Source organism: Anas platyrhynchos, chromosome 1, assembly GCF_047663525.1.
Source record: "Anas platyrhynchos isolate ZD024472 breed Pekin duck chromosome 1, IASCAAS_PekinDuck_T2T, whole genome shotgun sequence".
Classification (NCBI taxonomy): domain Eukaryota; kingdom Metazoa; phylum Chordata; class Aves; order Anseriformes; family Anatidae; genus Anas; species Anas platyrhynchos.
The window spans coordinates 99,272,726-99,295,213 of NC_092587.1; the positions used below are offsets into that span (position 1 = coordinate 99,272,726).

General features: G+C 41.9%; 1 protein-coding gene across 1 annotated transcript; it reads right to left on the reverse strand.

Annotated features, from left to right (window-relative positions):
* Nucleotides 1-1,973: 1,973 nt before the first annotated feature.
* LOC113843256 (uncharacterized) lies at nucleotides 1,974-9,197 on the reverse strand. The gene is made up of 2 exons (XM_038173054.2): nucleotides 9,053-9,197; nucleotides 1,974-2,783 (listed from the first exon to the last, which is right to left on the reverse strand). Exons 1-2 carry the CDS (start codon nucleotides 9,071-9,073, stop codon nucleotides 2,103-2,105), a joined length of 702 nt encoding a protein of 233 aa, XP_038028982.1. The 5' UTR covers nucleotides 9,074-9,197; the 3' UTR covers nucleotides 1,974-2,102.
* Nucleotides 9,198-22,488: the final 13,291 nt, after the last annotated feature.

Consider the following 22,488-nt stretch of genomic DNA (forward strand, 5'->3'; position numbering starts at 1 on the left):
CTTGAGTGGCTCTAGTCAAGCATATCTTAGTTATGATTGGTGTAAAGTTTTCCCGTCTCCGTTTAAAGTAATAGGCTCTGAGAAATTCAGGGCGCATGCTCAGTGAGGGGTGGTCGCACCTTGGAGGCGGGTAGCTTTTGGGATGGAGGTGTGTTTTGGTATTATAATGATATTATAATGAGCAAAAAGTACACTAGGGTACAGCATTTGTCAAAAGATGACAGGTCTTTGGCTTAGGGTGGCAAAAAGTGCAGCTTTGTGCACAAGAACAATTGAGGCCCCACCTGATTACAGAGCCTAGCCGTGGTGTCTCCACTCCACTCCACGCTCCGTGGTGTTCCTTAGGGCTAGCACACCAAGTTTCCCCAGCGCGATAGCATCTAAGGTTGGGAGCCTAGGGAACGCTCAGGTAATGCAGTTATGCCCTACTCTGAAAGCCTCTTCAATGCTGTACCTTTTCCTTAAAAGTGTGAATGTTAGTTTTATTTTCCTAGTTACTTCAGGCATTTACACCACAACCGCCCAGCAGACCAGGCTGCCCAAAGCCCCATCCAGCCTGGCCTTGAGCACCTCCAGGGATGGGGCACCCACAGCTTCTCTGGGCAGCCTGTGCCAGTGCCTCACTGCCCTCAGGGTAAAGAATTTCCTCCTAATATCTAATCTAATTGTACCCTCTTTTATTTTAAAACCATTACCCAAAAAAGTTCTGTCACTGCACTCCCTGACAGAGTCCCTCCCCAGCTTTCCTGCAGGCCCCCTTTAGGCACTGTAAGGTCACTGTAAGGTCTCCCCAGAGCCTTCTGTTCTTCAGGCTGAACAACCTCAGCTGCCTCAGCGTGTTTTCACAGGAGAGGTGCTCCAGCCCCTTCGTCTATCCATCCTTGGGGCCCTCCTCTGGACTCATTGTCATACTTGTGTGTCCTTCTTGTGCTGGGGGCCCCAGAGCTGAGCACAGGGCTCCAGGTGGAATCTCACAAGAGCAGAGAAGAGGGAGACAATCATCCCCCTCACCCTGCTGCCCACTCTGCTTTTGATGCAGCCCAGGATACAGCTGCCTTTCTGTGCCTCAAACCCACACTGCTGGCTCATGCTGAGCTTCTCATCAAACCAGCAGCCCCAGGGCCTTCTCCTCAGGGCTGCTCTCAATCCATTCTTCACCCAGGGCCCAGGCGCAGGGCCTTGCACTTGGTCTTGTTGAACTCCGTCAGGTTCTCACAGGTGCACCTCTTGAGCCGGGTCCCTCTAAATGGCATCCCTTCCCTCCAGCATGTCGACCGCACCACTCAGCTTGGGCTCACTGGCAAACTTGCTGCGGGTGCACTTGATCCCACTGCCCATGACACTAACAAAGACATGAAAAAGCAGTGGTCCCAAGACTGGTCCCTGAGGAACACCGCTCATGACTGTTCTGCACTTGGACATTGACTGCAATTCTTCAAGTGCAACCATCCAGCCAGTTCCTTATGCACCGAGTGGTCCAACATTTCTAGAAATATCAATATTTTAAATACATATCTTTTCATCAGTTCTGGACTCTGCTCTCTTGCTTTTCAGGGATGCCTCTCCAAAGCACTTGATTTCTCAGCACCTTCATGAATGTTAGCTCAGAAATTTAAGCACAGGTTGTTACTGCCTGGCAATGTAGGGCCTTTCCCTTGTAAGCATTCATCCTACTATGAAGGTGACGTTCCCTTTCTGAGTCTTCTCTAATTAAAATGCTGTTATTTAATTAGACTTTCTCAACTTGCCCTCAGAAGTCATCGTTAGGAAGAGCATCCTCGGTGCATGCAGCATGCCAACATTACCCAGTCTTTTACTCTCTGCAGCTAAGTACCTAGAGCTTGGCTGTTACAGAAAACCATCACATTGATGTCAGAACAGTTGCTTGTCCTTCCTTCTGAGGAAAGAAAAGCAAACTCAATCTGAGGTTACACCATAAAAATGTATATAATAATAATAAATGGACACAGGAGAACTGTAAAAGGTTTATTATGCAAACAACTCTTTTCAGAACAATCAGCCTATGAACTGTGAACAACTCTGAACAACTCTGAACCTGGAAGTGGGTGCCGCTCTCCCTGCTATCCCTAGTGGGTCCTGCGCTAGGGTGCCGGCCCATCGCCTGCAGCTGTCCTGTCTGAGCCGCAGGTGCAAGTTGGGCAGTGTGGGGGTGCTGAGGGCTGCCAGTCGGGTGGATTTGGCATGGCCGTGGCAGAGGCTGCTGCCAGCCCGGGACTTGCAAGTGGACGCAAGGGAGGTCTGGCAGCCCCGGGAAAGCGCGCAGCTGCCGCGTTTCGGTGCATAGGTGGCAAGGCGGGTCCCATGAGAGGCAGAAAGTGGTACCGTGTGGGAGTAGGAGAGGCAGGTGGGCTCTGGCTGCTGCGTGCTGGCAGCTGGGGGGAGGCCGGAGGCTGTTGATTGTCCCTGCCTGCTGCCTCTGCAGCGGAGCCTGGCAGGGAGGGAGCATCCGTGCATGAGGCTGGATGGGCACCGCTAGCCTGGGGGGGGGCTTTTGCCTGGCGCTTTGGGAGAGGGGACCCTGGGGGGGCTGCTGTCTGCGTGTCTTCTTCTGCAGCTTTTTCCATCCCGTCCTTCTCCTGCCCAGCATCTGCTCCCCGCCCATGCTGGATGCCTGAGCTGCTGCTGCTGGGGCACTTTGCATCCAGATCCGCCTGTGTTGCAGGGGCAGCCGTGGCTTTCCTCTTCAGGGCGGCACGGCGATTGCAGTTGATGAGCAGGTGGGGAGAATACCTCTTGAAGTTGGGGTTGTGGTAGAGGAGTAACTAAAAAAATGCAAAGGAGGAGAGTTAGTTGCTACCATTTCCCAAAAATAATAAAAAATCGTTGATTGAGAAACCCAGCTACCATGACTCGACAGATGCTTCTGCGTAGCATTAACATAGAGGTAAAGGTAAGACTACCCTGCTAATGTGCATCCGACAGTTGAAACAAGAATTCAGATATTGCACAGCAAGAGATCTTGCAACTATATTAAACTGAGTAGACTCCTCATAGCCCAATTTATTTATATTTCCATTCCATTAATTTAAACTCATTGAGTATAACCCAAATATAGTGTATCCACATTTCTACCACTCATCAATGCCACCTGACAAATACCTCGACACCAGCCTGAGAAAGACATTAAGTTTAGAACATTTACTGTCGTCCTCACCTCCTCTATTGCCAAGGCCTACTTTATTTAACCCCCCCTATCTCCCACTAGAATATCGTGAGTGTTGGTTCATGTGTGGAGCAAGTGATGTACCTTCCTATGAGCAGAAAATGCATCTTCTGCCATGAATTTGGGAAGCGAGGCAGATCTTGGGAAGGTCCATTTCATTTTGGTGAATCCGTACAGGTTAAGTTCACGAATGAAACTCTTCACACTGTCAGCCTCAAAAATTTTCTGCGGCCCGGTCCTCCCCAGCACTTCTACGTTAAACATTTCCTCATCGATCACAATGCAGCTTTCACAGCGAGCCCAGCAAATGCTCTTAAACTCGTCGCCTTCAACTAGGTACCACAGTTTCGTTGGGAAACTGAGGAAGGAGAAGACATTGGTTTTGACAGCACGCTCCTCAGAAGAACTACCGCGTCTGCTCTCACGGTTATCAGTGGAAGCTGGGCAATCCTTTCCTCCCTCCGTTGATGCTGCAGCACCATCAGAAGCTGCTCCTCCATCCTGTCCCGGAGGCTCAGCAGAAGGGGACTCTGAGGATTCAACCGGCTTGTCTGGAGCAGCATCGGGTGAAGTTTCTGCTGGAAGCGGCTCCCTTTTAATTTCTTTTGTCTCATCTTCACTGAAACTTCCGCCTGAAGCCATTTCAGTGGGCAGCTCAGTCTTCGTCCTGCCAGTCAGCAAGTGAGACCCAGCTGGTCTGTCTGGGCGTTCTGGTGGGAGATGCTTGAACATCACCGTGACACCCGCAGTCACCACAGTGACATCACAGTGGAACGGCCAGAGCAGATGTTGCTGCCCAGCACTTGTTGCTGGTGCTGTACCACGGGTGTTTCCACTCCAAAGAAGCACATAAAGCTGTGTTGAAAGGGGATCGCTTCTTCCCTAGACCTTGCTTCCCCTTCCCCGTGTGATAGCTCCCTTCTGGCCTCCTTGATGTCCCTCTACGTTTTCCAGCTGGGGAGGGAAATCAGTTGCCCGAGCAATGAGAACTAAAGAATGTAGCAATCTCTTCCTAGTTTCCTGCCACTCCTTGAAGATGCTCTGTGATTTCCACAGCACCGCTTCTGCAAGGGAATAGCTGTGTACCCAGGCGATGCTCCTCAAGGTCAGCAGTCTCCCAGAGGCTGCTCTGCAGGTCCAACCAGAATAAAACCTATACAGATTTTGCTGATGACATAACAGAGTAGATGTACAAGCCCTTGTTTCTTTGATCGGCTTCCTATGCTTTGATTTGATATTTTAGCAGTGTGGAAAGCAACTCAACAAAACCAGTGACGTTCATCCAAGCCTTTTAAATCACACCCCTCTCTACAGGGTCAAATGGGTCCCTTCTTGTAAAGGAAAGGTTCGATGTAGAGGTAGTGTCTGGATGCACTATGGATGGAATAAATCCTAAGTTTGCAAATCATACTAAATATGAGGAGATGTGAGCTCCCTTGTGTATAGACAGGCCTTGTGGCGAGATCTTGACAAGTCCGAGTGCCAGGCAATCACTGACGTATGAAGTTTAACAGGGACAAGCGACAGATTCTTCACCTACATGTAGGTTGGGGCAACATTGCCTATGCATACAGAGTGGGGGATGAGCAGCCCTGCAGCAAGGGATCTGGGCACTGTGGTCAGTGGCAAGTTGAATAGGTATCAACAGCGTACCCTGCGGCCAGGAGGGCCACCCATACCCTGGGCTGCATCAGGCACGGCATTCCTAGCCAGCTGAGGGAAAGGATTGTCCTGCTCTGCTCTGCTCTGCTCTGCACTGATGTGGCTTCACCTCAAGCACTGTGTGCAGTTTTGGGTGCCACAAAATAAGAAGTACTGTTAGAGAGCTGTTAGAGAGTGTCCAAAGGAAGCTAGGGAAATGGTAAATAGAAGGTCTAGAGGGCAAAACGTGTGAGGAGCGGCTGAGCTCCCCTGGTTTGCTCAGCCCCGACAGGAGCAGGCTGAGGGGAGGCCTCATGGCAGCCTGCAGCTCCCTCAGGAGGGGAGCGGAGGGGCAGGCGCTGAGCTCTGCTCTCTGGGGACAGCGACAGGACCCGAGGGGACGGCATGGAGCTGGGGCAGGGCAGGGTCAGGCTGGGGGTTAGGGAAAGCTTCTGCACCCAGAGGGTGCTCGGGCACTGGGACAGGCTCCCCAGGGCAGTGGTCACAGCACTGAGCCTACAGAGTACAAGAAGCGTTTGGACAATGCTCTCAGACACATGGTCTAAATTTTGGGTGGTCCTGTGTGGAGCCAAGAATTGGACTTGATGATTCTGGTGGGTCGCTTCCAACTCAGGCTATTGGGTGATTATTTTATGATTATATACAGGAAGTGTAGCTCGTGTCATGTTGGAACTACAGCAAAAAGCAAAGTCAGCTCATGCAGGCCCACAGTTGCACCATTGCATGGTGCTTCTTATTAGATCAGCTCTTGAATTAAGTAAGCAACCTGGAGGTGAAAACCTCTTTTCTTACTTACCACTTCAGCAGTCCAGTTAACTTCAGTTTAGGCATTTTCCTAAGTGCTGCTTTTGTTTGGAGAAGAGCATTTATTCAGTGTTTCTTTCCATTCCTAATATTTCCGGTTCCTAAAGGAAGTCACTGCTGGTCAATGATTGCACACTCCAGGCCCATGATTTTGAAGGACAGTGGCCAAAAAGGCAGCCAGAGCAGATGTTGCTGCCCAGCACTTGTTGCTGGTGCTGTACCACGGGTGTTTCCACTCCAAAGAAGCACATAAAGCTGTGTTTCAAGGGGATCGCTTCTTCCCTAGACCTTGCTTCCCCTGCTACTACCTGAAAGCAGCAGCTCCGGCTCCTACCTGAAAGTGGAGGAAAGCACCCGCTGGTTCCAGATCTCACTCAAAGCAGCCTGGGAGCTTCTGCCACAGTCCTGCCACTGCTGCCTGACGGTGCTGCCCTCCTGCTGCTCCCGCAGGCTCAGGCTGACCGGTGCCTCCAAGAGCACTACATCAAAAGGATGCTTGGTGTGCAGCTAGATGACTCAGACACCTCCCTGAGCATCAAGTAGGCTGCAGCCAGCTTCAGCAGCAGCACGGCACCACCAAAGAGTTGTGCTGCAGCAGAGATGCAGTTTGTCAGGCACATGGCCAGGCATGCCTGCCACCACTGCTTCCACCTCAGATGTCTGCAGATCTGCACCTGCATGCTGGTGGGCAAAGGCTTTTCTCCCCCCATGCCTTGAAGAAGGTTGGGTTCCAGCACCTGACGCCAAGAGCTCTGTCTAGCCTGGTGCAGGAGAGATTGCCCCCTGTCGCCGGTTGATCCTCCTGTGGCACCTCTGCTCTTGCCTTGACCACTTGCTGTTAGGCAAAGAGACAACAATGTTTGTCCATTGTTCTCCCTGAACAGGGTTTTGTTCGAGTGCATGAAATCCAGTTTCAGTTCTGCTAACCAAGGCATCCTTCCCCTGTCATGCCCTGCCCCTATTCTGGAGAGGGTTGGAGATAAAATCGTCCTAGTGTTATGGACTTCAAATAAAGCGCAATGCCTTCAGTGGCTTGCTTTACCTTGAATCGCTGATACCCATTCCAAAGCAATAAAACACTGACCCAAGCCTCTTCCAGAGCTGTGCTTCCTTTTCTAAATCTGTAAAACTTTTTTTTTTTTTTTTTTTTTTTTACAAGACCATCTTTGGTAGTCACTGCAGGTGACTTTCTCTCTCTAGTAATAGACATTTTTTCTCTGTACCCTTTCCAATAAGAAATTGGAACTATGATTACAAATTTGAGGCAAAGGATAACTTCTTTGGAATAACCATCCAAGTACCACGTATGTAAGTACACTTGGTGTGTGTACATATGTAACTGCATAATTTGCAGATTAGACACCCATGGGTCAAATGACACAATAGTTGCAGGACAGCAAACAGTGTGCTATGTAGGTGTTTAGTGACTTCTGATTCATTGCACTCTGGGTCTTAAGCTATTTGTTGATGGGTAGTATTTTCATGACTTGATGTCCACGAGGGCAGATGAAGTAGGTTTTTCTAGAGATGTTTTGGGTCTGAAGTCAGAGCTAATCAAGCATTTCCTGATAAAAGAATATTTCTGGCAGAAAAATGTTGTATTGTTTGACATTAAAACACTGGAAAAAAATATTCTATTCATTTTTCAAATAACATTTTTTACTTTAACAAATTGAAACTTTCTGACTGCTTTCATTTGACTGCTTGATGTATTAAAATAATACGTGAATTGAAATGAAATGCTTCTCAACACTTCTCCTGACTAAGTTGAAAACATTTTATTGATCAAAAATCATATTTTTGTTTTTGAGAATACTGCTTTAGCGTTCTGCTGAAATCCTGTTTGAACAGGATTTAGAATCTCTGTATTTTAAGTAGAATTAACTGCAAAGGAAGTATGAAATTCCTGAGCAGCTCTAATTAAAGCATTAAACTAACTCAGTCTAAACAGGCTAACTTAAAATCCTCCCTCCATTTTGTGGGTGTACTTTCTCAGACTTCCATCTCTGAAGCCTCTATTCCATGGGCATGCCTGTGTGTACCCGTTCCTTTCCCTAGAAAAGGGGGGAATGTGCTCATCAACAAAGGGAAAGAGCTTGTCTGTAAGGGTGTTACCTTACTATGTGTCAGGGAAGTCACAACACACTGGTAACTCCATAGTAACTGTCAGCACAGGCACCCTTGTTAGTTAATAGAGTTTTGAATATAGCTTTCCACAGCCTGTATGTGCTACAAATTCAAAGCTTGCACTGTCCTTCAGTATCTTTCTCAGGCAGACAAACCCTCAAAGTTGATTACTATAGGAGAGAAGTCACCAGAAAGTAAGAGGCTGTTACTTCAGAGTCCCCAAGCTGTCCAAAAACCATAGTTTATATATAAGACATTTAAAAAAAAATAAAAAAAAAAAAAATAGTAAATATAAAAATATAAACCTGTTAATCTAAATCACTGAAATTGTGTTATGGACTCCGGGAGTGCAGATTTGTAGGAAATCACCACTTTGCTAATTGTATTTAGGTCCAGCAATCTTTAATGAGATTACTTACTCAATGGCTAAAAGGCCTTTTCTTGTGTCTAATCAAAGATTGGTGTGAGTATTTGCTGATACGCGAGTAAACATGCAATTGTCCCAGCATTTGGGGACAAATCCTTTTGAAGGCTCTGTAAATGTATGTTAAACTGCAGAATATTGCTCTTGTTAGAAGAAATACTTGTTTTTAATATTTATTAACCTTTGCAATGTTTGCAGTAACCATAGCTAGCACTGCAGTTAAGTCAGCTAGGAGCTTTCTGTCCTTTAAGGAAATGCATATGGGCATCTGTCAGTAGAAACTATCACTGAAAAGATAACGTTTGGGCTGTCCCATTGCTACAACCACTGAACATCACGTAATTCTTAACTTTTTTTTAGGGGGTGGGGGTGAGGGGAGAATATCTGTAATTCTTAGGATGCAGTACTTAGCTCTTAATCATTGGATGTGGGTGTCGAGTTTGTACAACATTAATTTTTCTGTGAATGGATACACTTGAAAATAATGAACTGGCATACGGTTTTCAATGAGGTTTGGAATTCTGTAGAATTGAAAAATGGAGGTTTTCTTCTTCACCATTATGTTATCAAATTGTTTTCATATAGCACCAGGAATGCTTCTCTTTTTAAGTATAATTGTTTCCCTTTGTGGATGCCTGGGGAAACAGAACTTCTTCAGTTTTACTTTCTGATTTTCTCATTTTAAGGAAATGCTAAGGGACACGCTTGTGATAATCAGTAAGAGTATTTGTTGGCTTTGCTTATCATACATCTCTCTCTGACTTGGATCTCAAACAACCACTTAAGAGACCTCCTATGCAAGTATATGAACATAAAATAAATAAGATGAACGTTTCAAGCAAATAGCTTACCTTTATTTTTGATTCAACCATCCATTATAAACGTGCATTATGCTGCACCTCCTGTTGAGATGAGCGCTGCAGGAGTCATGAGCAGAGCAGACCTGACTGCCGTCCTGATTAGATCGCCAACTGAGAAGCAGTGATTTAAACAAAATTGGCTGGGCAATGGCTGCTGATGTGCTATTGTTTTTTTAAAGCCATGGAAGCACGGTGAAGTGATCAGAGTATGAGTGTGGAAACCAAGCACTTTGGGTTCTGTTCCTGCTGTAGATGCATCACCCTTGTGAACCTGCGTCAAGTAACTTAAATGATCCGTATCTCCGTTTCCTTATCTGAAAAATGGAGAGAAAAATGCTTATTTCTCACAACTGTTCTGAGAGGCTTGTTCAAACACCACACTGAAGATCCTAATGATGAAAAGGGCAGAGACTTAAAGCAGGTTGTTGGGAAAGTAGCCGCTGCTGGGTAGTTCTTTCTGTGCTCCAAAAAGCTGGGGAAGGTGCTATTGACATGTAACCAAGCGCCGGAATCTCCAGTTAATCTTTCTTTATAATTGGGTTGTTCGTATCCCATAAATGGAAACTGTAAAAAAAGGTTTTGTTTGCAAAACAGTGATTGCATGATACTTCCAAAGAAAGAGATTTACCGCTCAGGAAAGGCTGATCAATGAAATGGGCATTTCTGTTAGCTCACTGCTAATTGTAGTAGTGCTGATGGGAAGAACCTTATTTTCTGTGAACAGCTGTGTGGGCAACCACCTCCTCCCTTTGGCTTCCTGCCAGCTATAAACCATTAAGGGCCACTCCTAAGCTGGCTGTGATCTTTGGGACCCCTGATCCTTCGTCTTGGATATGGGAAAAGGTGCTTTAGACATAACATTCTTATTCAAGAAATGCATATCTTCCCAACAGGAGTTTTGGAGCCACGAATTTGCTGGAAACAAATCTCAGTGTTGGGAAGTTCCCACAGCCGTGCCACCCCCTCAGAATTTCCAGCAAGAAGCGTGCTCCTCTCTTCACCAAGCATCTGTTTTCCAATTCTGAGAAGCTTTTTCTGTGGTTGACAGCTGAGAACAGCAAACAGGTGTACGCAGAGGAGAGTGAGGGACACAGAGTGTACCTGGGGTTAAGCTACTTAAAGGGCCCTGAAAAGGGACAAGTGGGGTACTGAAAGGAATGCTCTCAGGATAGAAGGATGGCAAGGAAAAGAGGGGGTTTCAGAACTAGGGGAGAAAGGAAAAAAAAATGGAAATTTGGTATAAATGTGATGAAAATTAGGAATATAAAACAAAAACAGGGACAAACAGAGATTTCTAGGGGTAAATAGAACAGTAAGTTTAGCTTACAGATGTTATAAAGTGGGGGATTTGTATCTCTTTGTCAATTCATTATTAGTATTGCTTATAATGGAGTCTACCAGAATGACAAAATACCGCCTGAATGTTATCCCTGCAGGACACCGCTATTATTTGCATGCTTCTTCTACTGTGCATAACCAATTAAAGGCTGATTTCTGCCATTGTTTGCATATGCAGAAAGGAGTGCCAATGATGTGTGCTTAAATTAACTTGTTGGAATTTGTAAGCAGATGAGCAAACTTCCCATGCTGTAGTCCTGTAGCTCTGCCTCAGTACAGCTTATATTCCTGCCATTAAAATGGGAGCAGAATCTGAGGGAAGCCTTGATTTGGTGACTAGGGAGAGGTGAGTAATGGCTATGACTCAAGCCTCTGGTGGAAAGGAATATTATTAGTGCCAGTGGGAAAAGAAATTCCTCTCTGTGAAACAACTGGCTGTTGTGGCATCTGTTAAGAAAAAAAAAAAATAATAATCCTTTCTCCTGGCACGTTTTGAAATAAAATCTGAAACACTTAAGAGCTCTGCTTTGCGCACATATCTCCTTAACCATCCTGAATTCATGCCAGAGTTTGCTGGAAACTTCTGGGAAGGAGGCAGAGAACCTGATAGGGTCTGTACACTAAAATCTGTAGATCCTGTGTGTGGCAGTCATTTGGAGGAAGCTGACATAGGAAAGGATGTGACCTCCATGCAGGCGGCTGCCTCTAGACTGACTAGGGTCTCTTCTCAGAATAGATTTGGGATGAACTTCTGTCTGAATTATGCAGCAGCTTTCTGGAGGCACAGCACAAGATACTGTCCTTTGCAGAGATCTGTAAGATTGCTTCTTTTCTCCCACAATTTTGCAGATTTCTGAAGTTTTGTAAAGAAAAAATAGATTTCCATCAGTAACTTGTTTCATACCAGGCCGTATAAGTAAAAGAAAAAAAAAAAATGATCTTGTATGAAGCATTTTCCTTCTCTCTGTTAAATGTCCACTTTGTTTTGCATTGTTTTTTTGGAAGTCTATGCTAGTGATAACTTCATTTAATTCTTTTGGTTACTTCAGATTTCTAGCTAGCCAAAGCACTATTTGGAGAAAACCACAACCTTTACATGTATTCATTTTAGAAAAATAACTATCTTTCTGCTATCTTCCAAATGATTGGATGTACATGCTCCTCTTCGCTATTACTTATGCACATACAAATATTTTTGAGATTACTTCTGTTTGGAAAAAAATTGAACTTTCCCTCAAGGAAGAATATGGGGGGGGGGACATGGAAATGCATACAATTGCGTGTTACAGCTAATAAGAAAACACCCTGCGGTCTTCAAGTATAAACATATGCATTACGTAACTATGAAACTGGAAATGACACAACCTGTTTTCATTTAGAGAAATTAAACTGATAAAATACTTGCAGATATATGAATTTATTTTAGAGACTATTGGAGACTAATCATTCTCCCAAAGATGCAGTGGCTGGATGGTAATCTTTAATGAAATGGCTGTAAAACTTCTGGCAGTGAACTTTATTAAACATTTTTATTTAGGGTTTTGGTTTGTATTTTTTTAATCAGATTATTATTTAAAAGCATTCCTCTAACAGTATCTGGGGTCTGATATATTCTGAATATTGATATATTCTGCGTTCTGAATATTGTGTGTTCTTCAAAATACAGAATCCTCTTCTGAATTTTATGTATGTTAATTTGTACAAACACATTTTTTACACGAAAACTATGTTGGTATGCAAGGGTGGGATTGATGTAATGTATTTTTTTCAGAGATGTACAGTATTCTAAAGCGTGATATAACCAGAAATACCTTTTCAGAAAGGGGTATTCACTCTCAGCATTTTGAAAGCTCAATTTGGGCAAGATTTGACTGAAGGGCTAAGATCTGTCTGTATATGCCATATTTGATCTCATGGATTTGTGATCACTACCTCAACTTCTCAATTATATCAGACAGAGCTGCATAGAAATAAATACCTTAATTCAGACTCTAAGCCTGAAAAATTAAGTTTTTACCAGCAGCTTCTAACAGTTGAATTCCAACTTGGTTCAGAACTTCATTTATATCTATAGTCACTTTAATACAAATCATGGTATTTTAACTTTTTTTGTTGTTGTTAAATTACTACCCACTGGTTAGTTCTTAATCCATTTTTTTGTTAGTTTGGGAGTGACAGGAAAATATACCTGAAATGGAAAATATACCTAAGTGGAAAAAAACTTCCTAGGAATTTCAGGTGTGTATCTTCTGGTGTTAGGGAACAATGGGTATTTTCACCTCTGAAAATACTGAAACAGCCCCTGCCTTGAAGCTGAACATTAGGTGCCACTACTTTCATTCCTTTTGTAAGGATTTCCTTTAATATTACTAACAAAACTTGGATGCAACTGCTTTGCCCTCAAGGTTTATCCTACACTTAATAGGCCCTAGACTTAGTACTTATCCTTCACATACACTGCCTCTGTATCAGTATGCTTCTAGCTCAGGAGTTTAAAAATTTAAGGGGGCCTTAAGAGGAATGATGTCAACTGGATTTCATCCTAAGTAACTTATTTTACAATTCAAGGTTAACCTGGTTGCTAATGTTAAATAGGGTCTCAGGTGCCACGCAGCACATCATTTTTGTTGCAAGACAAAAACAAATCTAAAAAAATGCCCCCAAAATATCACTCCAGTAGCGGTTGGTTTAAGTCGTCTGGAATCCTGTGATGTTGCAGCATCTTCCGTGCCTTAATAACATAGCGCGTTTCAGATCCTGGCAGATAGTGCTTTGGGGCTGTGTTGATGTTAACATAGCCAGCATAAGGGGAGAGGGATGGAAAGAGCTTTTTGCAAGCCTGCTAGGCACTGTAATCCTATTACTGAAAAAAAAAAAAAAAGAGGAAGAAGGGCATTTTTCCAAACAGCAGGTGCACAAAATAAACCAGACAGGAGCAGGAATAGTTTTTATGGTCATACATCATTTTAATCAGTGCTTCACCTCTCTAAATCCCCAAGCATAAGTCTTGCCAAGTATGTATGTATACAAACACACATGTGCACACAAAATATACAAATGATCTTTAAAAACACTGCAGAATTTTGCTGTTGTGAATCCCATAGTATAACAAACATTCTGAGTCCATCCTCCTTACAAAGCAGAGTATTTCATAATAGCAAAAATCCTGTAAAAGCAAACAAATCCTGTCATTTTGTGAACAATCTCTGGGCAGCGTAGGTTATTTTAATGGGTGCATCATTTTAAACTTAGCCTTCACCATCTGTTCTACCCTCTTCACAAATGGAAAAAGAACATAATTCACAACTGTATCATAAAATGTAAGATGGAAGTGATTTAAATGGGCTTATATTCCTTATTCAATAAAGTTTGCATCTGTTATGTTTTTTCTTATAAATTGTGGGAGGACTGGAGGATTGTTTTACCCGGAATGCTTTTTGTAGTCGTCTTAAGGCAAATAAAAATTGAGTCATATCTGTGGGATAAGTTCAAGTCTGTTGGCAAAATACAGTTTTATAAATAAAGAGAAAAAAGAACAAAAAACAAAAAACTGCCATAGAATTGGCCAGAGAATTCAAGCTTTGAGTGTAACAGGTAAAACAAGGGACACAGCCATGGCATATAAGAACGGTTCTGTGTGCTGGTGTTTCAGCAGTCCTTAGTGTCTGTGTCTGGTAGAGACTCTCTATGATCATGACTGTGATGGGAGGAATATGAATTCTTTCTTAACATCAGCTTTGCCCTCCCCATGCTCTGAGGTTTTGTTTTATGGTCAGCTAGCCTCCAAAGGAGTGAAGTTTGCAATATGTGCCACTCTGACATCTCCATACCAAGCACAAAAATCAGCTCATTGCCTCTTCTTCCACAGGGCCATGGTCCTGCTGCCGGAGATGGAGCAGGGCAGACTCAGAAGTTTGTTTGCCTTATTGTGATAAGGATTTGTATTGCAGCTTCAGTACTCTGGATTACCTAGAACTTGTTGAAGGTGCTGTCTTCATCCTTTTACTGAAGATTATGTTACAAAGCTTTAAGAGATTGTGAGTAGCCGCATGAATTAGGCATTCCTCATTAAGGGAAAACTCTAAGGATTGTGTCTGGAGTAGCATCAGCATGCTCAGTAATGAAGTTTGACAGTTCATGTCTAAGCTTTCAGGGTAAAGGTGTGTTGGGAGTGTAAGTATGAAAAGATAAAGAAAATCACTTTAGGAGGAAAAAAAAATAAAAACACTGGTTGGGGAAACAGATTCTGTAAAGAATAACACATGTACTTTGTGAGAGATCAGTGAGCCCAGAAGTATTCAAATGAGCAGTTTCTTGCTTGTGAAAGCAGTACAGAACTGAGTCCTGTTGTTTTGACAAAGCTTCAAAAATATGGAAAGAATATGTTGAAGTCCATCACAGTTGGATTGTTTAGTCTGAAGAGAAAAAAGAGGTATGAAAAAAGGAGACCTCTTGTATCGCTCCAACTACTTACCTATGTTTTAATATATACTTGTATTTTGGCTAGAAGCATGAATACCAAATATATGCATTTAAAAAGTGTTTTACCTGCTTCCAAACAACCACACCAATATCTTTTGTTTATATGTTTTCCTATTAAGAAATCATACTTTTACATTTAGCTTGCAGAATAGAAATCCTACACTCTCATGTGCTATGCTTCAGTCAGTGTCTTGGATATATTGAACAACCCCCCCACACCACCTTTTAAAAATGCATATTTGCATGAGATGCGTTCTTAAGAGTTGCTTTGTTCTACTAGATATCTTTCTTTCAATTAATTTCTTCGGTGTATCTGCTGATATTTCTGCTGAATATTTGCTGAATAGTCTGGCTGTTCAGTACACAGGAGTCCTGGAGCTGTGTGTGAAGCGTTGTGTATGAAGGGAAACTTGCCAGGCTGCCTCCCTGGTTGAGGGGTGGGGGGCGTTGTTCTCTTGTAAGAGTGGGTGGATAGAAATGAGCTTGCTTCTAGCAGCCTAAATTTGGCCCATAGCTTGGTTTAAGTTTGATCCTTACCTAATTGTGCCTTAACAGAGTGACCACATATGGGCACTTTCTGTAAACTTCACCATTAAAGTTGTGATTAAGACTGACACCTTCAAATGTACTCTTAGTAAAATCATGGAATTATTTTTGTCTAACCTTGATAAGGCCATGTGTGAGATGAAGACAGTGCATGCATCCTACTTCATGAAAGTGATTTATTTGCATTGGAATTGCTTTAAAGTATATCTTCAATTAAATTATTCTTAGAAATTTTTAATTCCCTCCCCTACACACACACCTAGAAGCCCACAAATTAGACCTAGAAGTCCACAAATTAGCCATCCAAAACTGTCCATCATCAGTAGTCTCCTGTGACCTGCATTAACAGAAGCTTGTCACAAATTTGACTCCACAGTCAAAGTGGTGGAAATAGTGCAGGTGGATTTATGGAATACCGACAGAAACCTTTTATATAGGAACATCCCAAGAGACCAGTCTTTCATACACTCGGAGGTGCATAAATCACTGACAAATCTGCCTGGCAAGCTTGTCTTGGAATTTGATTTATCAACCAAGTTAATTTAACAGTTTATAGACTTGTTCATTTGAACTTGTTAGACGAGTTCTCTGCATGTATTTAAAACACCACTAAATATGTGCATGTGCTGCTAAATGATAACTGCTTCCACACTACTGCCATTCCTCCATACTTTACATTGTAGGCTAGAAATGGCAGTGGTGTGCTATGGTGTCTCCTATGAGCATTAATAGCCCATTTTGGTTAAGTATAATTTGTAAGAAACATCTCAAAGACTGTGAGTCTCAAAAACATTTATTTGCAAGCAAGCAGAGGTTATTCTGTAATGGCTAAATCATTGAAGCTTCATTCTTCCTCTGAAATTTCTCTCTCTGCTTTCCGGTTTCATGGAACAAATATATCAGTACTACCATTTGCACACTGACACCTGTTGCAGACTGGTCCTCTCCATCAGGTAGCCTTTTTCTATCTTAATAATTCAGTCCAGTTGAATGAAAAGTGCCTCTTTGCAGCAAGCTAGGCAGACACAGGAAAAAAAAAACCTGTTCCCTCTGTTATGAAGAGGCATCGTATCTTTCTAAAGGCGATATTAGTAGCCCTGTCTGCCAACCAGAGTGCTTTCATATATACAACACCGAGTTAACCAAGAGAGGGAAAAGTGCCCTTCTTTTGGAAGTCTGAAGCTTCAGCAGCTGGATGCCACTGAGCAAGGGAGAAGGTGAGAACTCTGAGCTCCAGAAATGATCCCTCTGAGCAGAGGCTGGACACCAGCAGGGTCAGTCACCTGTGCCTTCCTGTAGGATGTGTGATTGCAGGCATTACAACAGACTGAAAGCAAGTATCCAATGTACTAATAGTGCTATTATGTATGCAGATATTAGAATTAGGAGGACAGGTGGAGGGTGCACGTGTTTACACTTACAGGCTTCAAATTATGAAATTTCCATACAGTGTATGGAAATATGAATTCTTGCTCTCAACATATCATAGCCTTCAAGAAGAATCTGACTGATGTAGTGATACGGTCTTTACTCATAAATGCTGTTTCAAAATATTGGAATATGTGCCATTTAAATGTGTAGATATTAATCACAGTTTGCCTTTTAAACGACATTTGATACATTAATATTCTTAGATAAAATTACAGATACACCTGTGTTAGTGGAGAACTGTTAACCTGATAAACTGAGACCTTACATACACAAAAGTATCTTGATAACGTGAAGTTAGTAAAATTCATTATGAAGACAAAAACTGAGACAAAAAACAAGTATAAAAAAAAAAAATTGCAGCATGTGTTAGGCAGTGGGAGGAAGAGATTTTCATGATCACTTCAATTTCAAATTATGACCTTTCTGTTGCTATTTTCAGTGATGCAACTTAAATTTACCTTTCTGATCTCATTGCGAAGTCCACTGAGTGGACTTTGATTCGATCTGCTGTTTATTTTGTATTTACTCTCAAGTGTAAGAGTTGCTTCTGTAGGTCTCGGATAAAACCTTGTAGCGGTCTATGGCTTCATAAGAATCAAGTGACATTCTCTAAGAATGAGGGTAAATTAACACCAGATTAGCATCTAATAAATGCTCTTGAAATTAATCCCACACAGTAATTAATAGATGGCAAAACATATCTTTTTCTTTAATGAATGAGCAAAATGTCTCATCTGATAATGCACTCAGGATAACAAGGAAGAAAGTAATGATAACAGAAGGCTTCTTTCTTTGCTGTGAATTTGGGAAATCCTCTCCTTGCTTTGCCACCCACTCTCAAAAAGTGCTGTGACTGTGGCTGGCAGAAAGAAAAGCAAACATTGCCGAGCCAGATATTCGCAGCTGTATATGTGTCTCAGCTGTGCCGACCCATCTGCAGTAGTTGCCATCTGCCAATTGCTTTAGTTGGGGAGCATCTGGAAGGTGAGCCATTTTAAAGAGAATCTGCTGCACAGCAGGGAAACAATTTCCTCCTTTTTCTTTTTAATCTTGCTTCCTTCTTCTATTTTCTGTCCCATGACTTGTGTATGCAGTGGGAATGTTGCCAACTAGTAAGTACCCTGCGTTGCTTATAATTCATAGTTTTAGTTAGTATCTCCACACCAATAATGTACTGAGAAACACGTTGCTCCCTCCAGTACCCCATGGAGGAAGGAGATGAATCAGACCACCTAGCATGAGAATGGTACAATGCCATGCTCCCATCCTCCACCATTTTGATCTGTGAGCAAGTTCCTTCTAATACTGCCATATTATATGAGTTATACAGGAAAGGATAGGTCTACTTGCTTCAATCTTCTTACATTTCTGAAGTATTATTAGATAATCATCTTTGTAAGTTTGGCTTCCAAGGATTTAGTTTTGATGATCTGCCTCTTTGATTACAAAATATAGACAAACGTCTTGTGCTCTAAGCATATCTTATGGTTATATATAAAATAATGTGAAAAGACTTTCTGAGAATAAACGGGAAAGAATGCACAAAAGCCTACTGCTTCCAATGTTTGTGGAGGAAAAAATGTGCTTTGTACATCAAAGAAAGTGCAAAAGTAGTGCTGGAAATCAGATCTCTTTGCAAAGAATAATATTCAAGCCACCTTTGCTTATGTTGGTGGTGTTTCTATTCATGATTTAGGAAGAAAGGTTAAAGTTGTATTTTTCTCTGTTTATATTTTTGATTTGATGAATCAAGAAGAAATTAGGACTCCTGCTTTGCAGGGGATTTTACTTTGTGCAAGACTGTTCAGCATTCTGCTTAGTATAAGAAAGCTGGTAGCCTTCCATGGCCACTTAGATACTTTTTTCCCCGAAGTACGTACCTTTAAGAATTACCCACCACGACCACCAAAAAAATCACCAACCAATGAATAACAACAACAAAAAAGGTGGGGGAAAAAGAAAAACACCAAAACCCGCAAGCATCAGGCATGACAAACACTAATCTTGTCTTGGAATCAAAGTTAGGATTTAATAGTAAGAAATGATGATCAGATTTCTGTGAGCAACAGGAAACAAATACACTAAAATAGCTGTTTACTTCTTTGCATTCAGATCTTACCCATGTTATGTTTGAGGCAATGCCAGAGTGTCACTTTCACAAGGCATCTACATCAGCAGCTATAAACAGAAGAAAGGATTTTGTCAGGATAAAAGAAAAATATTGGGAACTTCTATCAACTTTATTTTCTGGCTCTGCAGGCTTCCCTCAGTTGGACTCCACACAACCATTTTCTTAAAAAAAAAAAAAAAAAAAAAAAAAAAAGCTATAAAATTCTTTCTGCTTGTGCATTACCTTTTTATTTACTGTTGCTTCTGAGCAGGAGGTTGTCGTTCCTAAGTTTCCTTTTTCAGTCCCCAAGTCATGTTCTTTAAAAGCAAACTTCCCTTTCTTTCTTTTGTGTTGGTACTGTGGACGTTTTATTTCTGGCAACTGATGTTGTAGGATTCTGGTCCTTGGCTGTGCTTTTTGGATTCTCCCCATTTGTTCCTGCTTAGGGTCTGGTAGCTTGAGCTCTTTAATCTAATGTTCTAGGAAGTTTCCTGCTCCTAATCCTGGCTGTTGGGCCCCGTGTTCATTATGCTTACTCCTGACTCCTGTGTACGACATGGTATGCTAAATCACCTGTCACGACAAGCTTTACGTGAAGTGCAGCTATGATGGCCTCAGTAGGATCACATGCACTCGAAGGGGTGGTCAGTAGGGGTCAACCTAACCTATGTATATGCTAAGACTTGCCTTGTATGCACAAGCTTTCCAAACTTTATTTTCCTACACTAGCTATTGCTGAGTAAAAGCAGTGAGTCAGTATCTATGTCTGTGTCAGCATCTGGTGGACTGCCAGCATGGGGCTTGGCCCATGGGTAGGTGGCAAAGAGCAGGTCACATTGCAGAGAGCCGCCTTCTCTACTGAAGATCAAGGTATTACTGTTATCTTTGTGATTTGAATGCAAAGTGCATTCTATGGCTAACAGTTTAAAAAGGGCAAGAAGTCCAAGTATTTTCTCATTCTTAAAAAGATAAAATAGCAGTCGTCCTTCTGCTATGTGCAAAGTGCTCTGGGATGCAATTAAGAACATCGTTTTTACTATATAAAGCCCCAAGGGTACCTAAATCCTGTCTACCTGAGCTCATGAGCTTACCTTGTTATTGTCATTTCAAAATGCAATTGAGCTCTAAACTAGTCTTATTTTATTTGTAGCCCACACCATTTATGGGAGTCTTTTTGTGGTCATCCGCAATCCTGGCTTTTTGACAAGGAGAACAGGAGCCCTGACCTGATCTGCGGACAGTCAGACTGCTTATCCAGATGCTCCTTTTTATGAAGTACCCAGACCTCCAACAGCTATGGAAATCTAGGAAGCAGTGAGTTTTCTGTACAGAAGTCCTTTTATTTTTCATCACAAGTTTATCATGTTGATTTTATAAGCTGTTATTTCCTAACAAAAGCTAGCAAGTATTTTTAGTTGGTGGAATAGTCTCTTGAGATGCATATAATTGTGTGTAGTTTAATGTTGGTAGGTGTTTGTATAACTTCAGTTGTGTGGGGGTCCACTTCTCAGTAAAGAAGGAAAGCTATTGACTGGTGATCCTGCTAAGGGTTGAAGATTTGAAGAATTCCCTGCATCATCTTCATTACAGAGATCATTTGCTGGTATAACTGATAGCATTGATTAAGGAGCAAGCTTTGAACTGAGAAGGAAGAAAGCAGCATATCTGGGTGTGATAGGACCTTTGGTCATTCTCACTCATGATTTACTAGCTATATCAGTCAGTCCATATTTTTTGTGTACAGTGATAGCCAAAACTGATCACACTCTCCAGATGAGCCTTTACCTAGGCCAAGATGAACAGCAGGCTCACTTAACAAGTCTTGCTGCAAGAAAGAAATTTTTCCATGTATTTTTTTAAGTCGCCCTGTTATTATGGGTTTAAGTTGTAGTAAAGCTTGAGCTTGGATGCTGTGGGGGGGGAAAAAGAAAAATACAATGAAAAAGAGACTGGATCTCTGCAACAGGTTACTGCACCAGGTTTGCTCATTAACTTCAGGCTCTGCCATGGGATGCTTTTAAGAGGTATTTACATGAAAAGAGATCAGGAAGGGCAAAGATGGAGCTGAAACTGCTTTTCCATATGGTAAAGGGTTGGATAATCTCTCTAGCTCATCTCTCTAGCTCCTGTCTAGTCCTGTGACCCATTTAAAGAAAGAAATTAGTGAATTAAATCATCCTGAGTATTTTACCTCTGCTCCGACCTTGTGCTATTTTGCCTCTTTCCATAAAGGTGTGCTGTGTCTTAAGGTTTGAGCCATATAAAGAATACATTTTTCACACTACTATTAAAGAGCATTTTGCAGGAAGAGAGTTTAATTGTATAAACAGCCCCATTTGTTTCTAGGAGGAAAAAAAACAAAAAACAAAAAAAGACAACCTACCCCTCAGTGAAATTCTAATGGTCCTGTCTTAAAAAACATCGTGAATAATGCATAGTGAGTTTTGTCCGGTTTTACCTAGACTAGCTGCAAAATGCTGGAGGCAAGTATGTACTGCAAGCTGAAATCATTAATAGCAGTGAATTTGCTAGGATAAAAATAATGATAATAATAAAGCAATATACCAGTATAGGGAATCACTCACATTCTGTGCAGTGTATTGGAAAATAAGGTGTTCTTAACTGCAGTTCATGCTGAGTTGCATCTTTTTGTATGTCATTCTTGACATGAATCCTTGGGATGATTATAGAGGATAATATGATATGCACATTGACATGAATAGGTATAACACTTCATCTCAGTGACACCTCATGCCTGAAAAAGTCAGAAAGATTACTGTACTAGAAGCAGCTGAAAGTAGTCTTTAAAATAGCAAATATAATTCTTTAGTTTACAGAATTCCCTGAGTCTTGTAAGAAAGAGTGAAATATTGATGTTTTTGAGGAGAAGTGAGATGTGGATATTCAAACATCTTCATCTCTGTCTGAGTTACTGTGCAAGATTGCTGAAGCTAGAAATTAAATTGTACTAAAAAATTAAGTACATGCTGAACTGATTGTTTATTATGATATAAAGACTCAGTAGCTTTAATTGGAAAGCAATCTATAAATTATTGCAAGATTTGCATTCATTTTGACCTATGTTTATGTAGGCCAGGAAGAAATAGAACAGGGTTGTAAATTAGTACACAGGCCTATACTGTAGTATCAAGCGGGTTTAGTAATTTGCTATTGTGTTTTTATGCACAATACATTTCATAGCTCTGTTAATATATCAGAGACTGAATGAGAATATATTTTAAAATAAAAAAAAAAATCCTTAGCAGGTGGTATTCAGCTGAAAAGGCAAATCCAGATTGCTTTAAGAAGGTAAGTTATCCTATTGCTCCAGATAGGACAAGATTTTGATCTCTAATTTGTGTAAATTTGTGGGAAATCTCTGGGAAATGGTAATCTCACCAGGTAAAGAGCAAGCTGAGAAAGCACATCTTATTAAAACAAGCCTGAAAGGTTATTTTTTAGTTCCCTGCTCATTTACACAGAGCAGACCTGACGTACACGTCTTACAAGGTCCTGAGGA